The following is a 24,109-nucleotide window of genomic DNA, read 5'->3' on the forward strand; positions in this document are numbered from 1 at the left end:
AGCCCTCCTCCCTGCCCCCCACTCTATCCACTGCCGCCGCTAGCTGCCCCACCTTACTCTACCACACAATAAATTCCAGAGGCTTTTTACTGACATTGAAATCAAATATTACTTCTTCTTTATATCATCCTTTTTAATTCATTTTTTGTGCAAGTTTTAAAATGTAGATAATTACTAGGTCAGTAGGACATGCCGATACTTTATAAATAAATACGCTGGTTGGCTGGGTGCAGCGCACATAGTCCTGAATTTGGAGTCAGAGAACCTTGTCTCCAGCTCAGGACCCTCCATCCACCCTTCACTGCCTCCCTGGGTCTCTAAGGCCTCTCTCCTCCGTAAATGCCACGTGCCTACGATCTTTTCCCGAAACAGAAGGGTGAATTCAGCCCCCAGGGGCTGGAGCTTGAGGATGTCTTTGGAACGAGCTGGTGGAGCTGCGACCCGAGAAGCTCCTTACTTCAGCCGCACCTCTAACTGGTGCCAAGTGGGGCTGCTGGTCCGCACCACTATGCCACACAACCCGAGTTGCTCTCAGGTGGTCTAAGTCTAGCGAATGCCCCTTTCCTCTGCCTGTCTCCTGCTGGGCGGGGCTTCCCCTGGGGCTCCTATTTAGGGCTGCCCAGGTCCGCCGAGGTCTCCAGGAGTTACCGAGCCTGAGCCATGAGACCGGGGGCCGCTGTTGTGGGCTGGGGGAGGCCTCTGGGGCTGCTCTTACTGCCTCTGCTGCTGTGGGCTGGCCCAGCATCCCGGACTGCGGTCACCCCAGCACCAAGCCGGGATGTGGTCCCACAACTCCTGAACGTGAACCTGGACGATGATCCTGAGCAGCGCTGGCTGCCTGTTCTCCAGCGCTTCGACCTAGAAACCCTGAGGGAGGACGTGAAAAATGCGGTCAAGTGAGGCCGGCGGGCGGGCGGGTGGCAGTAGGGGTGGGCTGTGCTGGAGCAGCTGCTGCTGGTGGATGGGGCTCTTTAGCCCTGGCGGAAAGCCTCTGAGAAACTGGTATTAACAGTCACTTCTTGAATATGATTTTACAATACTAATTCTTCAGATCCCCTGGGAGAGAGGGGCAGGATGGTGTAGTGGGTAGCGTCGAAATCAGGAAAGGCTAGATTATGACACGCAGTGAAAATGTGACTGGGCCTCGGGGCTCCAGGAAATTCTAAAACTCTAAGTCACAGGACTTGACAATCCTCTTCTGGAGAGAAAGTTTCCACGGGAGGAGTCCTCTAGCCTCTGGGTAGCTCTGGAAGACAGGAGGGCTTGACCTTTTGGGTGTATTCTGGACCCGTTCGCAGGCTGGGAAAGTCCAGACACTCCTCAGAATATTTTTAAATGCCCCCAATATAGTACATGGGACTCAAAAGGAAGCCAATTATATTGAAATAGATATAATATTTTCCCATTCAACTTCATGAACACTCTGAAACCTATCTGTGGACCTTGAAACTCAGGTCAAGGGCCTGTGCCTTCAGACTATTCCCCATCCTATGGGCTAAGAAAAGGCCTTGAGAAGAGAGAAGAATCTCAGACTTAGACTTTTCTCATTCCAGCTGTGTCCTCTTGGGCTTTATCTTCAAACTGCAGGCTTAGGCAACTGTTAGACCCTGGGTAGATGGTACCTGGTAGGGTCTCTATAGGTCCGGGAGTTGGGCGGGGGGAGGGAGCAGAGACAAAATTCCCAGCTCTTTTCCTTTCCCCTCTGTCACCTATTGCATCCTTAAATGACGGTCTCTGATTATCTTTTCCCTTGCGGGCATGGACGCTTCCGGGGATTGGATAAATTTTGGCTTCTGTTACCTGCCCAAGGAAAGGCACTTTTTCCCCACTACTAGGAGTAGGAAGAGGATTTAAATCCGAGGCTGGTTGTTTTATGCATAGACACATAAAATCGTATCTCTCCCCCTACTCTCCCCCACCCCATTGATTCACAGCTTCTATTTCAGGGGTATCTTTGTCAGGTTTAATAAAAAACCTTGTTTCTATTCTCTTCCAACTCTCTCTCTCTCTCTCTCTCTCTCTCTCTCTCTCTCTCTCTCTCTCTCTCTCTCTCTCTCTCTCTTTCTCTCTCTTCCTCTCCCGTTCCCTCTCCCTCCCCCTCCCCCTTTCTCTCTTCCTTCCTTTCTTTCCCTCCCTCCCTCCCTTCTTTCCTTCCTTTCTTTCTTTCTTTATCTTTCTACCTCATGGGATATTAAAACTGAAGGGTATCCTGAAGTTCTCCCATTTTTATGACATGAAGGTAGGTTTGGAGAGTTAAGTGACTTGCCCAAGTACAATCACCTTTGCTCTCCCTACCCCAGAGAAAGATGAGCAGATGTTTTTACTTTCTGTTTTTTTGCTCAGGGAACAAATCCCGAGGTGGGTTTACATTGTGATTAAGGAGATAATCAATGATTTGGATGGATTGCTGCTTGAGCCCTATGCCAATGAAATTAGAGGAATATGCAATGCTCTAAACATAAGTTTTGTAGATGGCATTCTCTTCAATCTGGTCTATGAATCAAGTGTGTGAGTATATGTTATTAATCTAGTGCTGATTAACGTGAAGGCTTTTTTTTCTGGGATCACCATCTGATGAAGAGGGGTGGGGGGGAAGAAAGCTGTTATTAGTTTGGATCCTAAGGAGCTTATGGATAGTGAGAGAAAACTGAAATGACAATATTTAGAGATTCGGAATGGTTCATCTTGGCTCCTCATTTCAGATGCAAATATACACATATGTATACATATAGACATACATAATACATATATCTATATACATACAATACAGTGTTTTTGTACAGTTGTTTACTTGTGTCAGCCTCTTCATGAGCCTCTGGACTACACTCTCCATGGGTGTTTTCTTAGCAAAAATACTAGTGTGGTTTGCCATTTCCTTCTCCAATGGACTGAAGCAAATTGAGGGTAAGTGACTTGCTCAGAGTCCCTGGACTACTAAGTGTCTGAGGCTGGATTTGAACTTAGATCTTCCTAACTCACTCAACCCTGTTTGCCTCAGTTTCCTCATCTGTAAAGTGTGCTGGAGAAGGAAATGGCAAAGCACTCCAGTAGCTTTGCTAAGAAAATCCCAAATGGGGACAAAAAATCAGACATGACTGAAAAATTAAACAAGCAAACTTCCTAACTTCTGGTCCAGAACGCTATCCACTGAGCTATCTAGCTGCCCTATAATAATGCCACATCTGTCTCTCATCTACCTTTCACCTGACTTATACTATCTGTTTCATGCAAACAAGCATTCTCCCCTTTTCTCTAGCTTGGTTTTTCTCCCTGTCTGGAATATTTTCCCCTTGTCTCTGCCAATCTACTCACTTCCTTTTCAACTTCATAAGTGTATCTCAGATTTATTACTCCAAGAACTCTCTTTACTAAGCTTTCCTGAGCCCAGTCATTTTGTACCCATGTCTCCTAGCACCTAACTGCTGAACAGCTACAGTTAGTTATACACAGCCCTTATGTTATTTCCTAATATGCTCATCCTTGAATATTTTTCATGGTTTTTTTTATCCCATTCCATGGGCTATCCATCTAGAGGTAAGATCAGAGTCCTAATTCACTGTACTTTTTTCTTAAGTTTGCAAAAGATGGTTAATAATTTGTGGTGAATGAGAACCAACCAACCAACCAGGATAATGGTGTTCATTATCATAGTTTATATTTCGAGTAATATTTTCCTCTATAATACCTCAATGTCCAGAACCAACTAACAGTTCATATAACCATTATCATCAAAGGAAAAAATTAAACCAGTTTCATGAAGTTTGTAACTCAATGAATTTATTCTGTCCCTAATTACCTGATTCAGACAATTGGCTCTACTCTGTAGACTTGACTCCATCCCTGCAATCTGTACCCCTCTCTATTCACATAGCCAGCTCCCTAGTTCAGGCCTTCATCACCCTTTACCAGGTCTATTTCATCCTTCTCTAGGATTACTATTCTTCATTCATAATTGGTCTCTCTGTCTCGTTTCTCCCTTCTCCAAACCACACAGATGCCTAAAGGATTTTCCTAAAGCAGAGGTACAACTGAGGCCCCTCTTCTGCTCAATAAACTTCAGTGGCTCCCTATTACCTCTAAGATCAAATACCAATTCACCTGTTGGATATTTAAAGCCTTTTGCAAACTGGCTCCAGTCTACTTTTCTAGCCTTAGTATAGTATCACTGTATTGGCTCTTCCACCGGCCAAACCAGTCCTGCTGTTCCTTAAACACAACATTCTATCTCTAAGCCTCGCACAAGTTGTTTCCTGTGCCTACTGTGCACACCCTCATCACCTCTGTCTTTTAAGCATCCCTAGTTCCCTTCAACACTCACCCCAGATGCTGCTTCCTTTGTGAGGCATTCCTGAGCCTCTTCAGCGGCTAGGGCCCCATTTCCAGTGACTTTATGTTAATTTCTTACATATTTTGTGTATATGTACATACATATACATGCACATATATACTCATAGAGTGCATTTAGCTATACTATAGACTTTGTGTGTATACATACATATATACACATATGTACTTATAGAGTATATATATCTATACTATAGACTTTGTGTATATATATATATATATATACATCCATATATATGTAAATATATATATATGTACACACACATATTTTTATAGGGTGTAATCTTATGGAGGGAAGACTCATCTTTGGCTATCCCCAATGCCTAGCACATTTTAATCATCATACACTATGTTTATTATACATTATATGATTATGTTATATATATTATGTATTCATTAAAATCAATGGTGTTGATTGATTTTTAAATATGTCTAATATCACATGTTCTATATAATCAATATAGAATTAAAAGGGATTTTTGAAATTATCCTGCTAAATACTTTCATTTTACAGATGAGAAAACTGAGGTCCCAAGAAATTAATTGACCTATTTAGGATCAGAGTGACAGAATAAAGATTAAAACCCAGGTTCTCTGAATTGAAATCCATTGTCCTTCCCGCTGGCTCATGCAGCCTTCCCAACACTTACAATAGTACCTGACTATTACTAATATCAACAATAGTAGCTAATACATATTAAGCACTTTGTTTATTTAACTTGATTTGGATTCTCACAACAACCCTGAGATAGGTGCTAATTACCTTCATTTTATATATGGAATTTTTTTGTCCTTTGTTTTCAGATAGGACTGGTGAGAAGACTGAGGTTAAGAGGTTCTGTGCTTTGCCCACTCACGCAGCCAGTGGGATTTGAACTCAAGTCTTTTTGATTCCAGGTTCAAAGCTCTACCTACTGCAGCACTAACTGGCTCATATTAGTGATGCAGATTGCCAGGGCAGAGTAGTAGTTAGCAGTGATGATGACAAATCATTCAAAATTCTTAAAGTATTGTAGATCTTGAAGATGGAATGGCTATCCATTTCAGCTTTTAAGTAGTAAAAAATGATCTCATTTTGAGAAACTATTTTACAAACCAGTTTTCTTGCCTTGTTTTCTTATTTGCGTTTGTTGTGTCTCTTCCACATTCTTCAGATTTTGCACTAGTATTGTCGCTCAAGACACCAATGGTCGCATTTATCATGCCCGGAACTTGGATTATGAGCCTGGAGACGGCTTACGCAAATTTACAGTGGATATCCAGTTCATAAAAAATGGGCAGGTAAGGTGGGAGTCTGGCATGAGTTGATATTGTTCTCAGTGAGAGTGGTATCCAGGAGACAGTCAGCATTGGTTCCCAAGAGTCAAAGAGACCAGATGACAATATGAGATCACCCGTGTTTTCTAGGAAAAGTATCTGAAGGGCTGCTGTGTGAAAGGGGAATGAGATTTGCTGTCTTTGGCCCCAGAAAGCAAAAGATGGACACTGTAAAGAGGAAAATCTAGGCTTGGTGTTAGGAAAACATTTCTGAGAATTAGAATTTCATATAAGGGTAATGAACTCTCCCAGGAAACTAAGTCTGCATAAAATTTAGGAGATGGTGGGCTTCCTACCAGTGGGGGACATGTCAATTATTGCAATAGCTTTCTACTGACCCCTAGTCTCTCTTCCTTACCAGCTACTATACCACTGGGTCCCTTTCATGAGAAGCAGTGTGATATAGTGGATAGAACTGATCTTGGACTCAGAAAGCTCTGGATTCGAATCTGCCCCATACACTTACTAGTTGTGTAGTTCTGGGGAGGTTACTTCTCTTTGTGCCTCACTTTTTTAATCTGTAAAATAAGAGTGTTGGACTAATGGTGTCTAAGGTCTCTTTCAGCAATCCATTAATGCCCAGAACTGCTGGTGGGTAGTTGTCCCAGTTATCCACTACACTTAGGTCTGGGTTTCGGCCAAGCTTCATCTCCTTCCCTGGGGTACACATGAACTCCCCCTGTCAACCATCCCATTCTTTTTCCAGCCCTGGAACCATAGGCAAGATAGTCTGCCATTGTTCCTGGAAGGGTATGGTCGTCTGCCCTCTACATCCCTATTTTTCACCCAGCTAACTTTCTGAATCAAAACTGCCCTCCCCCATATCTGTTGTGTCCTCCCATTAGCATGTAAGCTTCTTGAGGGCAGACACCATTTCCAAATTTCTGTTTTGATCCCAGCACTTATCTCAGTGTCCTTAATGTATGTTTTTTCATTAAGGAGAGGGTTGAATTAGGTGACTGCAGCATTTCAATCATGTTGGACTCTTTATGACCCCATTTGGGGTTTTCTTGGCAGATATACAGGAGTGGTTTACCATTTCCTTCTCCAACTCATTTTACAGATGAGAAAACTGAGGCAAATAGGGTAAAGTGACTTGTCCAGAGTCACACATCTAGTAAGTATCTGAGGCCAGATTTGAACTCAGGAAGATGAGTCTTTCTGACTTCAGGCCCAGGGCTCTATCCATATGCCACAGAGCTGCCCACACCTATCTATCTAATCCTGATGGATGATCTTGTGGTTGAGAGACCTCAACTCTAAGATTCTGTGATTCTGCCTTTGGTTAGGGCAACTGTTGAGCTACTATAGCGTTTGATGTGGTTTTTTAAAAATTTCAGATGTTGTTCGTAAGTTAGAAAAAACATTTTAAAAGTTTAAGGATGATTTGTCTTTAGGGACAATTTTAGTGTTATTTTTCTTTCTTTTTTGAAGTTCCCATTGAGCAACATGCTGAAGTAAAGGGAAATACAGATGCCTTAGGTCATTAAAGCATGTATTTGGTGAGAGTTAAAGACTAATAACTTACTTCCTCTGATTTCAGATTGCCTACACAGGAACAACATTTGCTGGTTATGTGGGTATCTGGACTGGACAGAGTCCACATAAGTTTACAATTTCTGGCAATCAACGAGGTAAGTAAATACTACTACTACTACTACTACTACTACTACTACTACTACTACTACTACTAATAATAATAATAATAATAATAGTAATAATAATAACAACCACAAAATTATTTTACTGAAATACCTTTGGATAACAGCTCTGTTCTTAAAGTCATATGAATATATATTCTTAAAGTCAAATGAGGTTCAATCATTTCACTAAACCTTGGTTGCAATTGTTGATGTCATTTTGGGGGTGGGAGGGTAGTGAAAATGAGGGAAGAGGAAGACAGCTATTCTTGTCTTTTTAATCTGCCTGCATGATGGATGCCATGTTGATAGAAGCTGGCATCAGATTTGCCATGATAGTCATTTCTTTCCTTTAGGTTGTTTTTGAATGGTCGCTAAGACCAGCAATCTATAAATGCCTACCATATATGAGGGCTGTGCTAGGTGAGGGGGAATCAAGGCAAATCTAAACAGTCTTGTGCTTACATTAGATTGGGAAGAGAGGGGGTACAACACATAAAAAACACAAAATATATACAGAAATTTTCTGTATCTGAATATAAACAAAAAAAATTTTTAGTGGGAGGGTACAGGTCTGTCATGAAAGGCAGTTTGTTGATAATAGAACAAGTGGAAGAGTAGGGGAGAGTGGGACAGGGATGCCAGAATGATGGGGCTGACATGGAGTGTTATGAGGGAGCAGGAATGATGGTCAAGATATTTGAGAACCCACAGCTCAGAAGGATGGTGCTTGTCTGAAGGGCCACAGGACAGCAAATTGTCTATCCCCATTTACAGTAGCAAAGAGAATATTGATTTCCTCATCATTCTTTAATGTAGTGGAAAAGTACCTCTCTGGTCCCTGGTCCTGCCTGATGGGCAAGGCAGAGATCGATGGACTCTTGGAGCCAAGCATATTTCATGTATTCACCAAAAACATGAGCAGCTGTGGTATAAAAGTGTCTGTGTCAGGTCCTGGAGGTATCAACTAATCATCATCCAATATCTGTTGGGTTTACTATATGCTAGGTGCTAAGGGAAAAAAAGTACAAAGGTACAATAATGAAACAATCTCCATCCTCAAGAAGCTTACATTCACCATTCTTGTAGACAGTTGCATTTTAGTTGGGCCTTAAAGAAAGCCAGGGAGGTCAGTAGTTGGAGCAGAGGAGGGCAGGTGTTTCAGACACGGGAGACAGCCAGAGAAAATGGGCTGGAGCCAAGAGATAGTGTCTTGTTCATGGAACAGTTCGGGAGGCCAGTGTTGCCAGATTGAAAAGAATATGTTGGGGAGTGAGGGGTCATCATGGCTTCACTTTTAATGGTTTGTTATTCTTTCCTTTTCCATTGTCATAATCGTGTGTTTAGTTTTCCTGGTTTCACTCACTTCACTCTGCATCAGTTCATATAAGTCTTCCTTGGCCTCCTTTTCTTATAGCACAATAATGTTCCATTACCCCCGATTTCATTTACTATGGACCCTACACCAAATGGTGAGGCAGTCTAGACGGGTATACAACCTATGGAAACTGCTGTATTTCTTGCAGTCATGAGAACATTGAATGCCCTTGTCTATAGGTTTATGGAGAGAGAGATTGAAAGAGGGCAAGACAAGTTGAGAGGAGGAGAGAGAGAAAAAGATTGAGGGAGAAAGACAAAGAGACAGCAGACAGAAATGGTATGAGGTGCTCTGCCTTGGTTGCCATAAGATTCACCCTTAACCTCAGACAATAGGATGCTACTTGAACACCCTCCCTTCCTGCTGCTGATATCCAAACTCTCCCACTTGGGACAGAATGAAACATGGGCAAAAAAAAATAAAGACTTGATTCAGAGCATCTTAAAAGTAATTTCTCTTGACAGCCAGCATAGAATTATCATAAAAGTTTCATTTTATCCTAACATTCCTATAGTGTAGAATGTAAGATCCTTGAGGATCAGGGCTATCTGACCTTTATCTTTGTGTCTCCACTACCTGAGGTGATGTCAGTCAATACTGGTTTCTTGGCAAATATCCTGTGATCGATTGATTGAACATAATATGATTTTCCTGATTTTTCAGAAAAAGGTTTCTGGTGGGAGAATGCAGTGGCTGCTCTTGTCAAAAGACATCTTCCCATAAGCTGGGTTTTCAGGAATGTAAGCATATTTTCTATTCACATTACTTGTTTATTAAATTAAAAAATATGAACTTAACAAACATTAAGTAAAATAAGCATTTCCATGTATATGTTGGGGGGGGCAACTAGATGTTATAGTGGATAGAGCACTGGGCTTGAAATGAAGAAGACTCATCTTTATGAGTTCAAATCCAGCCTCAGACACTTACTAGCTATGTGACTTTTGACAAGTCATTTAACTGTGTTTGCCTCAGTTTCCTCATCTATTATAAAATGAGCTGGAGAAGGAAACTACTCCGATATCTTGGCCAAGAAAATCCCAAATGGGGTCATGAAGAGTTAGACACAACTAAAATGAGTTAACAATCACAATCTTAGAGCTTTAGACAGTAAGGGCCCTTAGTGATAATCTGGTCCAAGGACCTTCTTTTCCAAATATGGGCTTGCCTCCATCAGGGTCATGCAACTTTCTTTTTCTCAGGCCATCACTGAGGTGAAGGAGGCCTTTCTCTCCTAATGGTTTGCATTCATCTCTTTGGTCAGACATTAGAAGAAGCCCAGAACTTCAGTGATGCTGTTCGAAGACTGTCAGAGACACCCCTTATTACAAATGTTTATTGTATCATTGGGGGCGTGTCTGACCAGGAGGGAGCAGTCATCTCGAGGAACAGAGTTGGCCCGGTGGACACCTGGCTTCTTAATCCAGAGACAGAGTAAGTCAAACCAAGAACTTCCTTCTTCCAGTTTTTGTTGCCTGGCGTAGATTAACCTGATTCACAATTAATTCTGGGAACTAAATGGGGTTTTTACCTACATATGTAAATTTTTATTGACCCTAAAAATTATAACAGTTGATAATTTAATAATAGTCAAAGTGATAAGTGAGTCAGAAAATTTGTCTGGTCCTGCTGGTGGGCAGAGTGAGTGAAGCTAACAAGACAAAGGCCCAGAGGATGTGGATGCTGGCTTTCTCTGATACCAGGCAAGACAAGCAGCAATAGCCTCAGTTGACTCAGTTGCCAAGGTGTCCTTAGATGAAAAAACAAAACAAAACAAAAGACCCCAAAATATTCAAACCCCAAAGTGGAAAGTACCAGTTTCCACACAGCTGGCTGGCTACTGGCTCATTCTTTTCTATAGCTTTCCTTTCTCTACATCTCCCTTTCTGTCTTTCAGTAAGTCTCTGTCTTTGTATGTCTCTCTGTCTCTGTCTATGCCTCTCCCTTTGAATTCAAAAGAAAATAAGTCTAGGATATTATCTGAATACATACATACAATATTCCAGAGTGTGTATGTATCTAGAATATTATCAAAATAACTTTTTCTCTCTCTCTCATAGACTTTACTTCACTTTTTCATGACTTGAAGAAAATCTTCCTTTACCCTCGTTGGGTTATCTTTTCCCAATCCCACTCCATACCTCCACAGCCATATAGTGCTCTATCCACAGGGCCACCTAGCTGCCATATGTGTGTGTATACAAATATACATGTGTATGTATATGTTTGTGTACACATAGGCATGTTAATATGCAAAGATACATATAAATATGAAATATGCTTATTCATGTAAATGTATGGGTAACAAAATGAACTAGAGACCCTAACATAAGAACCTTGGTGAGATGGAACCCCTCACTGGAATATGGCTCTAGAAAGGTCTAGCTTCTTCAAATGAAATAGAACAAAAAGGAAGAAGAAAGAGTAGCACTGTATCACAAGAACACAGACTAATATGAAGAAATTCAGAAGCCGAAGGTGGGTGAAGGATTTGGGTGGAGGTCTACAGAAGAAGAAAAGAGGAGTGACATTCTTGGGGACTAATGCCTGGACAGACTGGATGAATAAACAGCATCTAGAGTGTCAGGATGGGGGAGGCTGTGTCTAGATCCAGTTCACAGACCTCTTTCTTCCTCTCCCTCTCCCACCCCCACATCCCTTACTGGGACAGGGAAACTGCCCTCTGTTTACTTGTCCAGTCACTTCCTGTTTCCCCTCGGACTGAGGAAGAGGAGGAGGAATAAAGTGTGTGTGTGGGGGAGGCAGAATTATGCCCTGTTAATTGTAACCAAAGTAGTTGGCATTGGGAAACCTTAGTCCTTTAATTGCCCATTCTCCTTACTATGCTATTTGAAACTTTTATTAAACTTAGATTAGGCAGTGTGGTTTAATAGACAGAGATGTGTGTAAGAGCCAACGAGATCACAGGCTTCAAGTCCTGTCTCTGACCCATACTGACCATGTAACCCTGAGGAAGTAACTTAACTTAGACCACGTTCTAAAACTGGGAATTGCTAAAGAAAGCGACTAGAGGGAGTTTCCTCACTCGAGTTCCCTATGCCAAAGAAATCACAAGTGTAGTCCTTATCATGATTAAAACTCTACAGCCATCTGTCTTTGGAGGTCGGGAGTGGGTTTGAGAAAAGATAACCCAACAAGGCTTTCTATTGTTGCTTCTGCCTTTAGTGGACTATTGTTGTTGACTTGTTTCAGTTGTGTTCTTTGTGACCCATTTGGGGTTTTCTTGGCAAGGATATTAGAGTGGTTTGCTATTTCCTTCTCCAGCTCATTTTATCGATGAGGAAACTGAGGCAAACAGGGTGAAGTGACTTGTGCAGGGTCACACAGTAAGTGTCTGAGGATGGACTTGAACTCATGAAGATGAGTCTTCCTGATTCCAAACTCAGTGCTCTATCCACCATGCCACCTAGATGCTTTTCAGTGGGCCATAGGCAAAGATAAAAATCCCACTCCTATTTCTAAGATCTTCATTTTTTCACTAAGACTGAATAATTCTTAGTAATACTTTTGAGATTCCTACTTGGTAGTATTGTTTGTGCCTGAATCACCAGGATTGGTTGGAGGTTATTTGGCTGACGAGTTTTGAGAAGGCGTTTATGGTGTGTTGGATGTGCACCAAGGAGAGAGTAGTGAATAAAAAACTGCTTCAACAATCTTTCACAAGGATCATCAGTCACCTTCACCTGTCTCTGCTTCCTCTGACATCTAGTATGACTCCTTATCTTATGGTACCTTACACTACATCTTCCTTCTTTGAAGGAGGAGTTTCCTTGTGAGAGGACCTTAGTCCATTCTATTGAGGAAAGGCCTCAAACTGATGACTTCCCCCCAGATGCTTAATGGTGCTTCTCCCATTTCTTCTTTGTGTAGAATTCTATCTGGTGACCTCATGCCATAGGTCAGGATTCCATTCTAGCTCTTCAAATTATTGTACTCTGACATTAGCATCTTTCTTCCATCTTTAGTGACATAATATTACCCACTCAGTGATATTCACATTCAGGTGGAAAGCATAGCAATGTGGTGGGGAGTCAACAATTTGGAAAGGGAACTCAGAGTCCAAGAGAGGAATTAATGACTGTCAGACCCAAGCCAGCCCACTTAGCTCCTTCATGACAGGAGACTTTGGAGGGTGTCAGAAAATAGGAATTCCTGATTGGAGAAATTCAATAGACTGTTCCAGTACCAAAATACTCAGATACCAGTTGATGCCTGTTCCTGACATCAAGTAAGGAAGGAGACATATGAAGCTGGAAGGAGCCAGCTCTACCCCAATCAGCATTCTGAGTGTACTGAGGAGCCAACATTCTCTTGGGGAGGCTGCATCTATCAGTGTAGCCTGAGGGAGGGCACCTGTACGGGAATATGTTTGTTCTTGGCTGGGAGCCACTCAGAACCAAGCTTTTCAGGTTTTTTTGTCACTCCTCAAGCTTAGGAAGGTGGAGCCAGCTGGGAGGGAGGCTGGAGGAGAGGCAGGGACTGGGGAAGATAGGATGTGTGTACTTGCATGTGAATGGTACACGTTCTTTTGTCACTGTAAATGATTTGTAAAAGTAGAACCCCCTATTAAAATAGATGTATGAAAGAGTAGGTAGTTGAGGACAAGAGCTGAGTAACTGGGCTAGTGGAGGCATCCACACACAGAAATACTTCTAGACCTAGAAGTAAAAGCCTCGCACCAACCTCCTAAAGAGCCAAGCTAAGCAAAGAAGGAAGGGACAAAGGGAAGGAAGGAAGCATGCATCTATTAAGCACCTACTATATTCCAGGTACTGTACTAAGAACTTTATAAATATCTCATTTAATCTTCACAACGACCATGGAAGTTGGTATTAATATTTGCTGCATTTTGTAGTTGAGGAACCCGATGCAGGCAGAAATTAAGTGACTTGCCAAACGTCACACAGCTAAGTAAGTGGTTAGATTTGAACTCAGGTCTTCCTGACTCCAAGCTCAGCACTCTATCTACTGCCTCACCTAAGGGATAAGCTGGCAACCAGTTGTCCTGATATCTGGATGGGAGAGGAACATGCAGGTTGCCCTAATTGATACAACACTGTCTGGTGTGGGATGGTGTTTGTTATACATATTTTTAAGGAATATACTTCTCCCTCATGAATAAAGGGATACTTTTTGAATGCATTTACCTTCTTATCTAGGACAGAAACAAGCCTGTGTCATGTGTATAGATAACAGTTAATTTCAATTTCATTTAACAGACATTTATTAAAGAGCCTACTATGTGTAGATCATTATATTAAGTACTGAGGATACAGAGAGAGAAAAAAGAAACTTTTCTGGACCTCAAAGAGCTTCCATTCACTATGTGGATGAGTGGGAATATAAGGTATATTCAAATAAGTAAATATAAAGGAATTTTAGTAGGGGAAAGGTGCTATCAGCTTTGGACATCATGAAAGGCTTCCTAAAGAAGACCCAGCTATCACTTCCACATCGGGGGTGGGAGGTGGGGGAGTGGTTAAAGGTGTAGCATCCGTCTTCTTCCCCCACAATCTGGAAAATTCTCATAAAAATTTTCTCATACCAGAGAAGTCTGATTTTTATTTTTATTTTTCTTTCATTGGGTGCTTGCAATATTAAAAGATAAAATTTGTTAATATTATATAATATTATACATATATTTTATGCATTTCTGAGTTTCTAAAGTTTTTCTGTGTTACCTGCAGTCCCTGCAAAACTCCCCCAAAATCCCCATTTAATTTCTTATGCTGACCCACCATATATCAAAACCATAATGGGGTAAGTCATGATATGAAAGAGATGACTGTAGTACCTTAGAAGACCCTTGAAAGAGGCTAGAGATTCTTAGAAGCAGCAGCGAATAGAAGGTGCATCCCAGGCAAGGGGGCTGGGTGGTTGTTGTCCTTCATTCTCAAAGAGGACCAAGGTGACATCACTAAGCTAGGGTCAAGGTACTGTGTGTCTAACTGTGGCTGATTAGCTTGGAAGGCTCTACCACAGGTTGGGCACGCATAATCCACATAAACATTTGAAGTGGAGATATCATTTGTACATGGGGAACAGCCCATGCAAAGGTATGAAGGTGGAAGATGGAATTTTATCAATGGTGATCGAAAAGGGAATTTATGGACATGTAACTCAGGTTTCCAGCCAACTCAGAAGCAATTTGCATGATTTTCCTAATGAGTGCAGAGAATGATGACTTGATGATACTTGTCCCATCACCTTTTTCTAGATTTTTTTATCCTTCCAAATGAATTTTGTTATTATTTTGTCCAGTCCTATAAAATAACCTAAGGCAGCAAGGTAGTGCAGTGGATAGAGTTCTAGGTCCTAGACTCATCTTTGTGAGTTCAAATATGGCCTCAGATACTTACTAGCTGTGTGACCCTGGCAAGTCACTTAACCCTGCTTGCCTCAGTTCCTCATCTGTAAAATGGGGAAATGGAAGAAGGAAATGGAAAATTGTCAAGAAAACCCCAAATGGGGTCATGGAGAGTTGTTCATGATTGAAAAATTATTTAAGGTAACCTGAAGTCACTAAATTTTTAAATTAATTCAGGTAATATCATTTTTTATCATATCTGTATGGATCAATCTTGACAATACATATTGAATATAGTTCTGATTATTTGTCTTCAATTAATTTCTGTGAAGAGTATTTTAAAGTAGTATGTTTGTAAGTTCTGAGGGTGCCCTTAAAGCCTTTCTTTTTTTGCTGATTTTGTCAGTTTTGAATGGAACTTATTTTTTCATTTCCTCCTATTTTTTTTGTTAGTTCTACATAGAAATTCTGATAAGTGCCTATGATAACTCGGGTGTTTTCAATTTTTTAATGTTGTAGGTGGTTCCTAGTACAGACAAACTGTGACCACTGGATGCCGTGCCCGCCACGTGACCATCGAAGGTACGCTTCTATAGGGCTTCTGAATGGAAGTATTTTTGTGTGTGTTAAAACAATGTTCTCTCTCAGATTCCTGGGGTGGCTCATGATGTCAGGAAAGAAAATTCTCCCATGGTTGTATATTTTCCCTTGATAATGACTTAACCAACTGAAAAATGATACAGAAATGTCCTCCTGAATGCGTCAGGAGCGTAATCTTGGTGGAAGAGAGAGAGAGATGTTCAGCCTTCTGGGTCTGCTGAGAGTAGTTGCAAGGAATTTGTGGACAGAACTCCTTGGAAGTTGGATAATACTTTGTGTTACATGAAAGCTCCAGTGGACATTTTTGAGTTTATGATGCTAGACCCTCTAGGGATCCCTTATATAGTTTATGATGCTAGACCATCTAGGGATGCCTTATATTTCTCCATTATTATTTTTCAATAATGATTGCAGATCTATTTAGGAACCTCATTTTGGACTCAGTGTCTATTACAGTGAATGGAAAAAATTAACTGGCACAGCAGTTGTGACTTAGAAACTTGTGATGGTATCTCATGGGTTTCTAAAATGACAGATGACTTCTATTGGTTTTCCCCACAGAATCCCTGCCATGAAGGCTGTAAAAGAAACTGGACAAGCAAATATCAACTTGGATAAACTTTATGAGGTAGGCGGTGCTTAATTTACATTGAAATACTCAGCTTTTGCAAAAATTATTTGGGCTATTTCTAAAGACATAGAAATCAATTTCCATAATTGAAAAGTAGAACTTGTAAACCAAATGTGATTCTGAGAGACAGATAAATTGTTAGTGTGGGATTTTTAAGTTTTCTTTTTAAGAAAAATGATGAAGATTTTCTGAGTTTCCTTCAATCAAACAACACAGTTATATTCAATTCCTTTCTCTTCCCACCACTGACTATTTCTCTAAATCTTGTCAATTTGCTCATTGGCATTTTAGAATAGTTTTTAATAATTTAAGTAATGCAATTTTTATTTTTTAATGCAGATTTTGACCATATGTCCAATTCTGAATCAGTAAGTACCATATAATGCAAATATGTTTTGCATGACTGCACATGTATCTAATTGTTTGTCACCTCAGGGAGGGGGAGGGGAAAGAGGGAGGGAAAAATTTGAAAATCAAAAATTTTTAAAAACCGAGTTGAAGTTAAAAACTGTTTTTTACATGTAATTTGAAAAAAAAGAAAGTAAGTACCATATTTGTGAAAGCACTTAGTGTCTTTGTCTCTAAGATGAGGAACATGCTCATCTTTTAATTGGTGGGCACCAGAAATTTGCAAAAACAATGAATGTGTTTGGTATCTATGGACATGACTTATATTTCAACAATTCAACAAAAGTGTATTGAGTGTCTTCTTTGTGACATAGTAGAGAACCAGCTTATGAGTCATGAAGACTTGAATTCAAGTCTTACCTTTGACACATATTGGCTGTTTCATCCTGGGCAAGTCACTGAAGCTCTTAGCATTCTAAGCAAATTTCTAAGATGACAGATGTGCTGACCCACATCAGTAGTGGGACTTACCTCATTTTGGAGTTCCCTATACCAATGAAATCAAAGGTCCATTTAAAAATGGGCAAGACGAGAGCATCTCATGGTACAGAGACAAATTCTAAACAGTGTTCTGGGAGTACTTTCATTCTACTGGTAGAAAAAACCTATATACAGAGAAAGCAATATAAAAGATGGACAAAGAACATTTAAAGCAATTTCTGGGATGGGAACGTTAACCCCTTACTCCTCCTCATGCCTGCTTTTTGTTCAGCTCAAACTAATAACCTTATTCCTGTTGATTCTGTCCTCTGCTCCTCAGCTACCCCCTATGCCTGGAATACTTTTCTTCCTGCCCTGTGCCTGTTAGGACTATAAGTTTCCTTTAAGACCTCACTCAGGTGAGGAAGTCTTTTATTATTCCTTGTTCATTCCCCACCTCCGCCTCGGGATAGGGGGCTTGACTTTAAGACCTCCATTGCAGAGGAGACCATGGTCCCACTCTTCCTACTTGCTTCCCACGTGCCCGGGGGTCTCTCTTCAGTCCTTTGCCCTTGGGTACTGCATGTCTATTCTCTTACCCTCACCTGTCACAAATCTTCTATCTGTGTCCAGCCCCCACATGTAGGTGCCCTTCCTGTTAGTTTTGGCCAGACCCTCATGTGTTTCTCCTTCTGCTCTGTCCCAGGGTCCAATATGTCCTTTTTGAACTATATGCTAGCCCCCTCCCTCTACAGAATCCGCTTCCTGTTTCCCTCCCTCCCTTACTCACATCAGAGGGTGACTGTGCATTAAGTAAAATTTGTTTTATGTAGAGAGAGAACTGTGGAATGGTCCCACTTACATAAAGTGAGAACTGTCTATGTATATAAGCCCTTTAAAGTTTGCAAAGCTCACAAGTATTATCTCATTTGATCTTCACAACAATCCTGGGAGCTAGCTATTTTTATAGCCACTTTATAAATGAGGAAAACTGAGGCAGACAGAGGTTAAATGACCTGCCCAGGGTAACAGTTAGTAAGTGTTTGATGTGGGATTTGAACTCAAGTCTTTCTGACCCCAGGTCAGTGCTCTATCCAACAAGCACAGTCGATCTCTCTTTTCACTTGATCCAGGGAGATAATTTGCCTCTATATCCCCACTCTTTTTTTTTCCAGAAAAACAATTTATACAACAATAATGAGTGCAGCAGACCCAGACAAGTACACAACTCGAATCAGAAACCCAAATGCACTTTGTGAGTAAAAGCAGGAAAGAATTCAGCTGAACTCTGAAGATTTTGTTGGGAAAAGAACCAGCTTTTCCATTGGCTTAATTTTGTGATGTTGTAAAAGTAATGACTTTGTTCATGGCGATTTTCCTGCCTTCCCCTCACTTCCTATTCCCTGCTATGACCAACATTCTGGGGGTGAGCAGTCCCAGTACACGTACCTAGCAATGATGGTTTAAGTTTGATATTGTGGGACCTTGAGTAAAATTTTCTGGAAATTTATCATTTTGTAATTACTGCACAGACAGATTTTGGTCATAAAAACAGGTCCCAATCAGGAGGTTAAGGCTCCTACTCTTTGGGTATTATTGGGATAAAAAGCTAACCCTTGAAGATTGTTAAGTTAGGGGAAATGTGTCTTCTTTGCCTTTCTTGACTGGTTCTTCAAAATCTAGCTCAAAATCTAGCAAAATCTAGCTTTTTGATAATCAAGTATTAAAAATGTATCTACTTAAATGTATTGCAGCTTACTGAATCATAGAAATGCTAAAATGTCAGTGTTTGATCTAAGCAAATTCACTCCAAAAGTTCTTTTATTCTCCCTCTCCCCAATAATGGAAATAAAATTTGTAATTTCAAGAAAAATGGAGTTTCCAAAGGCCAGTGAAGGAAATGGGACCCATCTTCTCTTCTGTGAAAGGGTCTGTCTACAATAGAATCTTCACTTGGGTTGATGAGAGTGTCACATGTAAAGGACAAGTAGGAAACCAGCTGGGCAAAAACTAAGGAAGACTGACTAGCTTCTTCAGCATTTATCCTTCTACCCCAGATCCCATGGGGCTCACTTTGAGAAACAACTATTTTCATAATTATTGTCATGGCCCAATGCTACAAGTTTTTCTCTTGTGATTATGAAGAAATAATAATAACTATAATTGGCATTTACTTATCATTTTAAGGCTTAGAAAACACATAAATATATCATCGCATTTAAACTTTATAATAATCTGGTACAATAGGCAGTATTATTACCCACACTTTACACAGGAGGAAATTGAAGCTCACACAGGTCCAGGGTCATGCAACTAACAAGTCTCTCTGAAGCAGAATTTTAATTCAGGTCTTCCAAACTCCAGTTTCAGGGTTCCGTGCATTACATGCTGCCTCTTCATTCATTAGACTCCTCATCTCTAAAATGAGCTGATGAGAAAATAAATTGCTTTGAGAAGGTTACGATAGAAAGTGATGAACTTTGAGGAAAATTGATGCATGGAACCTCTATGGAACCTTCCACTGATACTCTGGATAATCTTCAAATGACCTTTTATGGGGGTTTTCTGTGCAACTGATCATTTCTATTCCTATTAATTTCATTTATTTTTATTTGAAATTTAATTTAATAATAAATTTAATTATTAATCCATATTTTAAAATATCACTAGCATATAGTAGGCATTTAATAAGGGCTTGTTGACTGGTGACTGCTTTCAGAAAACACCTTATAACCCAATGATCATACCAACTAATACTAGTAATAATAATGATGAAAAGAGCCATTTCTGTAGCACTTAAAGTTTAATAATATGTTGTCACATGTATTGTGAACAAAAATCAGTTATTGTAGCATTCTTGTTTTCATTTCATGTATCGGAAGCTCTGAACAGTCTGAGGGAATCTTCCCTTCATTATAGAAATTTCCATTGACTCAAAAATTTTTGCCAAAAATTACAAAGAAGATATGTGAGAAGATACACTCACTCTACTCCTCTGCAAGGGTGGGAGGCTCGAGGGTGTAATACCTTGCTTGCATTTTCAGACATTTTCAATTTAGTATCAGTTTTGCTGGGTTTTTTCTTCTTCCTTTTTTTCTTAAATATTATTTGCTATATGGGATAGCTCTCTAGGAAGGGGGATATTAGGAGAAATCCTGATGAGGTTAAAAAACAAAACAAAACAAAAATAGGAATAATTTATTTTAAAATATTTGCTGAATTGAATCTATCAAATTGAATTTAAAGAAGAGAATGATAGCAGGAAGCTGTTTGACTCCTTTGATAAATTTATGAATGTCCCGTGTTTCCCTAGTACTCCAGCTAGGTCTGGCATCTGCTCAACGTCAGCACTCCCAATACTGAGATGGAATACACCTCATTCATACCTGCCCATTCTCCTTCTTTTTCTCCCGCAGACTGATCACAGGGTATCCACCCAATATGCTAGGAACCTTCCTTGCATTTTCCTTTGAATATTAAGGCAGAGAAACATTTGCCAACAAAGTTTCCCTTCTTATTTACACGCACACAATTTTCTGCACACCCGGTAAACAAACACAGGGCTGATGGACTTTTTTGGAATATCCCCCATTAAGTATGCTAAACTTCACAATAAGCGTATTACTATTACCAGTTTGGTCACTAAATGTCTTCAGAGACCATACTCTATACACAGAAAGAGACAAGCAGACACAGGTCTGTAATGGATCTCTTAAGAAATTTATTTTTTAAGACTGTAATTTGGTTGCCCTCCTTTTTTTCAACTGGGGTGGTGATTATTAGTATGATATTTATCGATCAATATACATTTAGTCAGTCTAATCAACTCATATTAGTATAGGAATTACATACATTAACACGTATTTTACATATATTTACGGATAATTAGATAAGAGAAATTCTTTCTTCTAATAGGCCCCAAACTTTAAACTACAAGACTATAAGTTCACTTGCTTAATCATAGGAAGCTAGCTGGAGGACCTCCAACCTTTCTTCCTGATGAGTAGGTGATTAGACCCAGTATGGTAAAAATGACCTAATGATATAGAAAGTTCTCCAGCTATTTTTGATTGCCCCTCCACACTTATTGAACCTTTCCTAGGGAAATGGGTCTATGGGCACTTGACCAACAAGGATATGCACACCTGACCGATGAACGGCCCTATTTTGGCATTGCTGGAGCTACCTACAACTCTAACATGGGTCTAGTGAAAGACCATCAGCTCTGCCAGTTTTTGGACAATCCCCACCAGTCATTGGCTGTCAACATGAACTGAAGATTCTCCTGAAGGGTCAAGATATATGTCTGTCAACCAAAGAGACTGTATTTTACTTTGTCTTTTCTGTACCATCTAGGTATTATGCATTATAAAACTAAGACTATGGAGACAGGAGACGTCTCATTTCATGAGGAAGATCTGGATTAGGGCTATTGATTTCAAAAAAGATTTCAGCCAACCATCAGTCAAGCATCAATTGCCTTAGAATGTATCTTGCAGTGTACTGTGTTTCAAGGTATTTTTAACATTTTCTCATACATTTCCTAATTCCATTGCAGAGGGGGTCCAGTCCTCTTCATAAATGGTTTTTATGACAGATTGGACATATTTATCTCACATGTGAGTTCTCTCTCCATACATTCTTCAAAGATACCCTTTATATGTATATAAGTTATTCCCATAAAATTTTTACATAAATGGGGACATAAGAATATAGATTGGTAGTTGGTTACTTTATCTTGGTAATAACAAGATTTGAAATTTTTCTGTATCTTTTATATCTTCCCCTCTCTTAGCTTCCTTAAGAATTGATATCTTAGCACCCTCAAAATTGTTGAGTATACTTGTCTAGTGTATACTTGGGTCTGTTTCAGCTACTCTTCCAATTTTTGGCTTTCTTTAATGTCATTTCTACTTCCTCAGGCAATACGTCTAGGATGATGAGTCCAGCATGTTTTTTAAAAAATCTTATAGATCTTATACATTGCTCATCTGCTTATTGTTTTCCTTGCAGTTACATCCTTAAATGTCTTCTTATTTTTGTTATATCTCTCATGCAGCTTTCTTTAAACTTATTTTTCCCTTGACTTCTTATGAAGCAAAGTCCTACACAATTTTTGCTATCTTCCTCTGTACAAGCTTATACTAGTTTTGTCTTTGACTACTATTTCTGTTGACTTGGCGAAAAGAGCAGGTGCTTACTGATTAGGATGATTTCTAGATTTTTTTGTTATGCCCATTATGGCAATTGATTTACTTTATTCTAATTATTCCTTTCCCCTTCTCCCAGTACATCCCTCTTTTTCACCTCTTAATTTAATTTAATTTTTTTTAGCAAATCATCTCATCATATTCAACTTACACTTATGACCTCTGTCTGTGTATACTACTTTTAACTGTCCTAATAATAAAAGTTTTAGGAATTAAAAGTATCATCTTCCCATGTAGGAATGTAAACAGTTTAACCTTAATGAATTCCTTATAATTGTTTACCTTTTCCTGCTTCTTTCGAGTCTTGTATTTGAATGTCAAATGTTCTATTCAGCTCTGGTCATTTTATTAGGAACACTTGAAAGTCCCCTTATTCACTGAATGTCCTTTTTTCCACCTGAAGGATGATACTCAGTTTTTCTGGGTAAGTAACTCTTAATTGTAATTCAAGCTCTTTTGCCCTCTGGAATATCATATTCCAAGCCCTCTGAACCTTTAATGTAGAAACTGCTAAATCTTGTGTTATTCTAGCTGTGGCCCCATGATATTTGAATTGTTTCTTTCTGGCTGCTTGCAATATTTTCTCCTTGACCTGAGAGCTCTGGAATTTTGCCATAATATTCTTGTAGTTTTCATTTGAGCATCTCTTTCAGGAAGCCATTGGTGGATTCTTCAAATTTCTATGTAATCCTCTAAATCTAGAATATTAGGGCAGTCTTCCTGGATAATTTCTTGAAAGATGCTATCCAAGCTCTTTTTTTGATCATGACTTTCAGGTAGTCCAACAGTTCTTAAATTATCTCTCCTGAATTTATTTTCCAGGTCAGTTGTTTTACTAATGAGATATTTTCTTCTATTTTTTCATTCTTTTGATTTTATTTTATTGTTTCTTGATGTCTCATAAAGTTTCCCCTTGCCCGAATCTAATTTTTAAGGAATTAATTTCTTCAGGGAGCTTTTGTACCTCTTTTTCCATTTGGCCAGTTCTCTTTTCAAGGCATTCTTCTCTTCATTGGATTTTTCTGCGTCTTTTCTTTTTTTTTTACCCTTTGGCCTATTCTAGTTTTGAAGGAGTTATTTTTCTTCAGTATTTTTTTGTGCCTCCTTTGCCATGTTGTTGACTTTTTTTTAAGCATTATCTTTCATCACCCTCATTTCTCTTCTCAATTTTTCTACTACCTCTCCCACTTGATTTTAAAAATACTTTTTGAGCTCTTCCATGTCCTAAGAGTAATTCACAGCTTTCTTTAAGGCTCTGGATGTAGCAGTTTTGGCTTTATTTTCTTCTGAGTTTGCATTTTTGTCTTTCCTGTCACCATAGTAACTTTTTATAGTCAGAATCTGTTTGCTCATTTTTCCAGACTATTTCTTGACTTTTAACTCTATGCTCTGCTTCTGGAGTGGAGAGGGCACTATTCCAGGCTTCAGGTTTTTTGTACAACTATTTTCCAAGGTAATTCTGAGGACCTGTAAATTTTTGATTCTTCCAAGGTGGTGTGATCTAGGGAGAGGTGTATTTACTACTCTCCTGGCCTGTGCTCTGGTCTGTGAGTGACCACAAACACTCTTTTCTGCCCTAGAACTGTGACCAGGGTCCCAGCTCACCCGCAGTGGCAAACTCTGGTGTGCTAGTACTTCTCATGATAGACTGTCACTCAGTCCCAAGTATGGGAAAAGCGACTGCCCCTGATACCAGTAAAAGGATCCTTGTAATCTCCTTCTGACCAGTTGTCTGACCCTCTTTTACTGTCTTCAGACTGAGAGGTATGGAAACTACCAATGCTACCACTGATTCAGTCACCCCCAAGGCTTACTACTTGTTTTCTGGGGTGT

General features: G+C 39.8%; 1 protein-coding gene across 1 annotated transcript; it reads left to right on the forward strand.

Moving 5' to 3' along the window:
- The first annotated feature begins 568 nt into the window (after window positions 1-568).
- On the forward strand, window positions 569-18,939 carry LOC140513227 (N-acylethanolamine-hydrolyzing acid amidase-like). Its single transcript, XM_072622709.1, has 10 exons — window positions 569-896; window positions 2,344-2,508; window positions 5,499-5,625; window positions 7,205-7,295; window positions 9,343-9,419; window positions 9,944-10,113; window positions 15,527-15,589; window positions 16,169-16,235; window positions 16,578-16,606; window positions 18,242-18,939. The coding sequence occupies exons 1-10, from the start codon at window positions 661-663 to the stop codon at window positions 18,327-18,329; spliced, it is 1,113 nt and encodes a 370-aa protein (XP_072478810.1). The 5' UTR covers window positions 569-660; the 3' UTR covers window positions 18,330-18,939.
- Window positions 18,940-24,109: the final 5,170 nt, after the last annotated feature.

This window comes from Notamacropus eugenii, chromosome 7 (genome assembly GCF_028372415.1).
Source record: "Notamacropus eugenii isolate mMacEug1 chromosome 7, mMacEug1.pri_v2, whole genome shotgun sequence".
NCBI lineage: Eukaryota > Metazoa > Chordata > Mammalia > Diprotodontia > Macropodidae > Notamacropus > Notamacropus eugenii.